Source organism: Poecilia mexicana, unplaced genomic scaffold (genome assembly GCF_051168715.1).
Source record: "Poecilia mexicana isolate PSO_F unplaced genomic scaffold, ASM5116871v1 scaffold_5, whole genome shotgun sequence".
Lineage (NCBI taxonomy): Eukaryota > Metazoa > Chordata > Actinopteri > Cyprinodontiformes > Poeciliidae > Poecilia > Poecilia mexicana.
In genome coordinates, this window is record NW_028263374.1 from 12,471,656 (window position 1) to 12,479,193 (window position 7,538).

The 7,538-nt window shown below is 40.6% G+C and overlaps 1 protein-coding gene across 1 annotated transcript; it reads right to left on the reverse strand.

Moving 5' to 3' along the window:
* Positions 1-138: 138 nt before the first annotated feature.
* On the reverse strand, positions 139-6,277 carry mmp19 (matrix metallopeptidase 19). The gene is made up of 9 exons (XM_015006406.2): positions 5,648-6,277; positions 5,461-5,546; positions 5,182-5,312; positions 4,247-4,459; positions 3,902-4,147; positions 2,599-2,706; positions 2,229-2,393; positions 1,998-2,125; positions 139-805 (listed from the first exon to the last, which is right to left on the reverse strand). Exons 1-9 carry the CDS (start codon positions 5,747-5,749, stop codon positions 578-580), a joined length of 1,407 nt encoding a protein of 468 aa, XP_014861892.2. The 5' UTR covers positions 5,750-6,277; the 3' UTR covers positions 139-577.
* Between the last annotated feature and the right edge of the window lie 1,261 nt (positions 6,278-7,538).

Genomic DNA, 7,538 nt, shown 5'->3' on the forward strand with positions numbered 1-7,538 from the left:
CCAATTTTTTTTTTCTTCTCTTTTTTTCTGCAGACAGCACAATGCAGGACAGACCGTTCTTTCATCACTATGAACGTAGCATAGTTATCTGATTTTTATGCAATTGTGAACAGCTTCTTCTGCTGACAGAACAAAACGTTTGCAATGTTGACAATGTCTTTTTATTGTATAAAATATCACATTTTCTCTTAAAAAAAACCAAACAAAAAAATCTGATCCAGAACATGCACAACATGCAAGAAAGAAGCCATAATGTAACATCTTAACAAAAGTGTTGCGACACATAATCCAACACATATGTGGAAGAAAAAAGAAAAACAGATGGCCTCGATTTCTCTCCAAGATTATACTGAAGCTTACATAATTCATCAGCCTGTGGAGACTTTCTGCTCTCCATAAATCAGCCTGAAGGGGCTCAACAGTAATAAAATCCAGTGAAGTTAAGTCAGTCAGTCTCTCGCCATTTTTCACCAATTCACAATTAATCACTGATGTTGAGGTTGTTCATTAGTCAATGCCCTCGGATTGGAGTCAGGATCCCGTCCTCTGGTTGCTGCTGCCCCCTGGTGGTGGGCCGCTAGCATCTCATCCATCGCTCCGCCTTGCTCAGCGGGTACCAGCTGTCCACTTTCAGCTGCTCGTTCACTCTCCAGTAGTTGTCGCCCTTGAAGAAAAAGATCTTCCCGTTGTTCCAGGTGAAGGCTGCGTCAGGAGAGGACGGCAACCCGCTAATGAGCTTGCTCAGCGGCTTAGGGTAGAAAGAAAAATTGGGTTTCACCTCATCAAACTGCCAGTGGTCCGATCCCTGCATAGGTGAAGAGCAAAGAGTTAGGATTAAAAAACATAACTACCAGGTGAGATTGTTAACATGAAGGCAGGTGCATCTCAATAAGTATCTTATGCGTTATTTCAGTATTATAGCTTACAGCTAAAAACAATCTCAAACACAGTTTCACATAAAAATACCAACAAAATCATGGGGAAGACTGTTGACTCAGTCACTGACTCCATTCAAAAGGAGGGTTATCGACAAATAGCTGCAGAAACTGACTGTTCGTGGAGAGTTTTGCCCGGGCTTATTAATGAAAAGTTTAGTGGAACAAAAAAACGTGAGAAAACAAAATTACAAGCAATAGGTATCCTGTAGGACTGTAGGCAAATTCCATCCAAAGGAATTTGAGTAGCAGTGTTTCCCAAATGTGCATAAATCTTAGTCACTAGATGGGTAATGTCAAAAAACACAATTTTGCAATGGCAGTGTTTCCATTAAATAAGAAATTAAATCAAAATCACACATAAACAAGCTGGTTCAAATGATAACTCAATAAAAATAATATGTAGAGAGTGACATGAGATTATATTCATAATTCAGCCATAATTCAATGATTTTACAGAAGGATTATGGATGCAACACATTGGAATGACAGGCAACTTTTTTATGAACTGTGCGATGCTGTGAGAGATAACTACTTCCTGTTGTCTTCGTCGTTTTCACGGTCGTAACGTCCGGCTGTTGATCACGTGACTCGAGTGATCAACGTTTCCATTGTAGTTTTACAAAATACACAGATTTTGATTAAAAACTACCTCTTCTTAGCACAAAAAAACTTTTTATGAAAAACCTGAGATTTTTTTTTAAATTGTCGTGTTTCCATAAAGTGAATTTATTTTCATAATTTAAATTAGCTTAACTCTGTGGTCAATGGAAACGCAGGTGGTTAAGCTATCCTAAACTAACTAGCTTAACGATTAGCTAGTGAGGCTAGTCGTCAAGAGTTTTACCTGGGCTGAGGTAGGCACTGATACGCACAACTAACAAAGAATTGAATGCTTTACTGCAGAGTATTGATGGATTTTTATTTGCTGTAAGCAATAATTAACACAAATCAACATAAATAAGCACTTAATTAAGCATCCTGTGACGTTTTTTCTTTAAAAATGACCAAAGCATTTTTAAAGTATTAATTTACTGAGATGCCACTGTGCTTTATTCCTACCTTTATGAACACAAGCTTCTGGTTAATCTGCAGGTATAAGGCTGCGTCGATGTTAGGAGGGACGCGTTTGACCTGTTTGGGGTAGCCATAGTCAAGCATGAACCTCGTGTACCTCCACACTTTACTGCCTGTGACCAGAAAGAGTCCAGACGTTTAATGTTCAGAAGCAGCAGCTGCAGAGCAGAAGAAATCCAACAGATGCTCGGCGTTATGAAACAGAAATGGTTGTACCCTTAAAAAAGTACGTCTTGTTGGTTCTCTGCGAGTGGACAGCAGCGTTCAGGCTTCCCGGGAGTTCCCACCACAGTCTGTTGATCCTTATCGGACTGTTGTGGCCCATGTCAGAGATAGTCCACACATAGTCCCCACTAAAGGCGAAGGTTTTGTCCCAAGGTCCTGAATAAACAGATTTTGATATTATTCTAGTATCTATGAAACATTTTTTTGTATTTAACAATCGCTTTCAATCCAGTCAACAGTGTTTGTTTTGTAAATTTCATATATGCACTTTGAAAATCGAAGCAAAATGTAGTACAGTAGTCATGGTTATTTCATCTTTTAAATGGTCATGATGCCTGCAGCAAGGTGTCAGGTAACAAACCCAACATGATGGCGTCCAGGTCCGCAGTGCAGGGGTTCGGTATGGAGCTGCTCTCCACTGGGCTGCCCAGGGTCGGTGTACTGGGCGTTATGGTGCTGATGGGTTTGCCTGCAACACAAATCGAAGTTTGAGGAATCATAAATTTTTCCCTTTTTTGATATATTGGGACATGAAAGTAAAGTTTTTGCTCTCTTGAGTTGGGATACATTTTGCTGCTCATTTAAATGCCTACTGCCTATTTCCCGTTAAGCATGTGAAGATAATTTTGTTAACTATGTTCAGAGATGGGGAGTATTGGTTATGTTTACCCGAGTTACATTTTGGGGGGGAAACATAATTATATTTGCACTTTTACTTGAGTATTATATTCTGTTAGGATTTTTGTGTTGTTATCATTCTTACATTTATAATAATAATATTGATCTTACCTTAGCAGACTTATATTACTATAGATTATTGTGATTTTCATTTAGAAGTGTTAGACTCTTTACTGTTAAAACTTTTGGCACCAAGTATTCCTGCTGCAGGATAACTGATTGTTCCCTCCACCCTTGAGAGAAATCGCTCTCCAGGGAAAGGGCTAGTTGACCTGTGTGTAGACATAACATGCCTTCTGTCTCTCTTCTGCTTATCTCTTTCTTTCTGAAAATAAAAGACCAGCTCTAACTAAAGGAGAACGCTCAGTGAACGGCTTGGAGGAGCAGTTTGCTGAGTCTTCTCCTTTTGCAAAAGCTTGGTCAGAAAACTGATATACATTGTCTGCGGTATTTTTATGTAGGTTCAAAAATACCTGTCATATTCTGTTGCTTCTCTTCTTTGAGTAGATTGATTTTACATAAAAAAAAAAAAAAAAGACTTCGGAGAGTGGAAACACTGGATTCTTAGATTTCTGCAACGTATGAGCTGAAGTTTACGTAAACCTGAGCATAATTACTCAACATTTTCTACATGTCACCATTTAGATCAGTATTCTTTGTTTAGTTTGTGTTCATAAACATGGTTATTTTACACAAAAGGTTGCATAAAAAGGTTGAAAAAGGATTAAAGGTTTCTCAGACATGCATGAAAGAATCAAGGCAGCACTCCAGGTATGTTTTTGATGTGCAACTAACATAATAACATCAAGTAAAGCTCAAAGAAGTCGACACTACATAATACTGCCTTCTCAGAAGAGTTTAAACTCTGTGGATTAAGGATGGGATGGCATTCAAATTTATAAAAATTAATAATATCCAGGTTGATTCACTTCGTCAGAATCATAATTATCATGAACCGTCACAGGAACTCTTCTTACTGCACTTACCGTAAAGTGTCTGAATGCCGTTGACGTCGTCTGAATGCAGCCTGAAGTTGACGCGGTAACCAGCGTAAACTGGCGCCATCAGAGCGCTCCTGAACTGGGAGTGGCCCAGTCCCAGAGCGTGTCCTATTTCATGGGCAGCCACGATACGCAGGTTAGTGCCGTAGTACGACGCCTCCGTCCAGAACTCGTCCTCATCAAAATGGACGACACCAGATTCTGGTGACTCAGCATGAGCCAGTACGTGACCTGCAAGGAGCATCCACACACACACGCACACAGAAGGATTACACTCCTGCTAAATGGTTTGCGTGGGGAACAGCGAGTGGATTTGGAAAGGGAACAAACCCCGGCCGTCAAACGGGACTGAGCAGAAGCCATCTTTCTTATGAAAGGAGATCTTGATGTCTGCTCTGCCGAAGTCGACCTCTGTGAACGTCAGGTCAGCCGCGTCGCTCCAGTACTTAAAGGCAGAGCGGATGGCCTTCCTGACCTCCGACCTCACCATGTCAGGTGTGTAGTTGTGGATGCGGTAGGTGAGACTCTTCTTCCTCCAACGACCTGAGAAAGACGAGAATCCTTTACTGTGAGTCGCCATTAAAGGCAGTCAGACCTTTTCACGTTTTGTAGCGACACATCTCCAAAGTATTTCATTAGGATTTTATGTGGACCAAGCGCAAAAGTGGCGCACAGTTTAATAGGAGAAGGAAATGATACATAGTTTTCATATGTTTACACAGTGAAACCTAAAAAGTGTGGTTTCACAAGGATCCAGGCCTTTTGAGTCATCACACTCGAAATTACATCTGCAGAACATTTGTGTTATGTCTCCACCAGCTTTGCACATCTGGAACTGAAATCTCTGCCTGTTCTTTCAGGTCAGAGTGGAGTGATTCTCAAAAAGATTTAGACCTGGACTTTAACTGGACCATTTTTGGCACATCTCTAACTGTCTCTAACACGTTTTCTCGCATTGTGTTTAACTCCACTGTCTGATGACGAAAACAATCCTCATATCACGACCTGCCACGAATAAAGATAATTTGGCTTTAAATAGGTTTGAGTTCTTGTTAAAGGTACTATATTTTCTGAACCTTTACTTTGTAACATAACATCTTTTTTTGCTGTGTGATTTTCTCCAACTGTCCAGTTTTTGACTTCAGATTACTTGCAAAACTACGTGATTTTTTTTTCTTTTTTTTTTACCCCTCTCAAAGACGGCTGGTTGATAGAAAAGGTACTGACGTTTTCAGGCTAAAATGAAACTAAATTTCCCGACTCACCCATCACTTTGTACTTGTGTAACTTCTTGTTGAACGGATCCTCCAAGCCGCAGCGGGGCTGCCTCATCACTCCAAGCGTGGCTTCATCTAACTCTCCAGTAGGGGGCAGCTCATTCACCCTCTGGAAGACTCTGACCTCACAGTTTAAGACAATTAAACATCTGCAAACTGATGCTTGATTAACACATTTATTGTTTGAAAACGCCTGCTTGCAACAGCAGGCACCTTTAAGTTTAGTCTAAGTTTATTTGATTACAAGAAAACGGCAATAAAAGTCACCTAAGTGCTTCAATGACCTCCTCCAGGTAAGACGGGTCCTGTGGGTCAGCTGGGTCGTTTAAGTAGCCGTACTGCTTCAAATACGCCTGTGTGTGGAACAAAAAGATACATTCATTTTTCACAAGAAGTGATTTCTACATTTGGAAGATGAAGGTTAATTAAGTGATGAAGCCAGATGTAACTTTACCTCTGCTTCGTTTAGCTCTGTCCACTCCACCTCACACAGTGCGGCTCTGAGGCTGAGCAGCAGCAGCAGCAGCAGCAGGAGGAGTCCTGGTCCGTCCATCATCAGGTTCTCGTCCACAGGTCCGGTCCACAGCTGGCGCTTTATGGAGTGAGAAGTGCTCAGCAGAGCCTCACAGCAGACTCTTTGTGTTCCCGGGCGCTGCGGCGGTTTTAACTCGGCCGGGCATGAGTCAGCCCCGCGGCTGCAATGATCCACCTCCGAGGAATGAGAATTACACAGAGCGGCCAGCTGACCTCAGCCAACATGTGCGCAGTTAAACTGTACAGATGTTCAGAGAGCTTCTCCTCGCTCCACACAGCTGACCCAGTTGTCTGAGTCGAGCTCCGTTTGGAGGGAAGTTCTTCCCGAACACAGCTAAACAAGCAACGTGATCTCCAGGATGACAGGGTCTGTGTTTATTCCCCGTTGTCCTGGTTATGCTGTGTATCTCAGATAATGATGGGCCTAAAACACACAGAGTATGACCCACCTTCTGTCTCCCACATTCCTGTTTCAGCCCAACAAATGTGCATGTCTTTATCTGGGACAAAGCATTACTTCTCTTGTTGACAAAGAACAGTGTTCTCACCCTCTCTCTCTCTCTCTCTCTCTCTATATATATATATATATATATATATATATATATATATATATATATATATATATATATATAGAGAGAGAGAGAGAGAGAGAGAGAGAGAAAGAGAGAGAGAGAGAGATTTGTGACGTACTTGCACTATGTGTAAACACAACCTTACAATATAAGTATTTGGTATAATTATGGTTGGATTCATCTACATTTAGAAATGCAGCTAAAAACGTACAAAATGTACCAGGATTTGCTCCCAAAAGGGTCCAAACTTACATTTTCCCCCAACATTTGAATTAAATTGCATCTGTATTTCTTTTTTTTTTACTCCTGGAGCTTTTGTACATATTAACATGTTACAAACACAAACTTCAACGTATGTAAGCAGATATGCCAAGAGAACTGAACACGATTGATGGTTTTCAACTTTTTTCTCCAATTAAAAAACTAAACCTGTTCTGCATCAAAATTCATCGTGTCTAACATGTTTCTACAGGATTCCCTGTATTTATGTGTTTTCCTATTAAGTCTAAGCAGCTTCTATGTCAGCAGTGCTGTGCTCTACACAGCATGATACTGCCACCACCATGTGACATCCAGATGTTCAGAACGATGTGCAGGGTTAGTTTTCCTCTGCATAATCTTTTGTCAGAAAGTTCACTTTTGTTCTCGTTCAGCACTTTTGCACATTTTTGCTTTGTCTCCTAAAACGTTACACAGTTAAAGGCCAGATCTGTGGCCTATCAACTATTGAATAACTGTGGTAGGAGTTTGAGTTATCCTCCATTTCAGATGAAAGATTGAACAGTTCTCCGGAAGATGTCCATTGGATATCGGTAAAGCATTTTGTTTTACTGGATTTTGTTTAAGGGTGTCAAGGTAAAGAGGGCTGAATACAAATGGATGCCAGCGAAATTTTGAAAACAATGTGTATTTCTCATTTTACTTCATAATGTTATGCAACTGGATGTTGAGTCTTTGTCCATTTTAAAGATACCAGCCAAAGTTTTCTCAATAAATCCAAATAGCTTTAGATGTTTTCCCTAAATGGTCAAGTTTTAAGGCTGTTTGCTATTTCATTTGTAAATCATTGTTTACTTTTTCAGATCATCAGCAAGGGTTAACTTATTTTCTTTACAGCAGCAGCAAAACATATTTGAGCTGAACGACAATAAAACACATGGAAGTGGTTTCTAGAGACGACCCGGTGTAGGCTGGTTTTTATTTGCTGAGTTCTTACAGCATTAACAGGAAGCCACGCTG

Bases quoted from the DNA above. Each gene is read 5' to 3' on its own strand.
- mmp19 (XM_015006406.2), bottom strand. From the start codon at position 5,749: ATGATGGACGGACCAGGACTCCTCCTGCTGCTGCTGCTGCTGCTGCTC. The intron at 5,547-5,647 runs GTAAAGTTACAT...TTCCACACACAG, and splicing joins CAGAGCTAAACGAAGCAGAG to GCGTATTTGAAGCAGTACGG. The intron at 5,313-5,460 runs GTGACTTTTATT...CTGTGAGGTCAG, and splicing joins GAGGTCATTGAAGCACTTAG to AGTCTTCCAGAGGGTGAATG.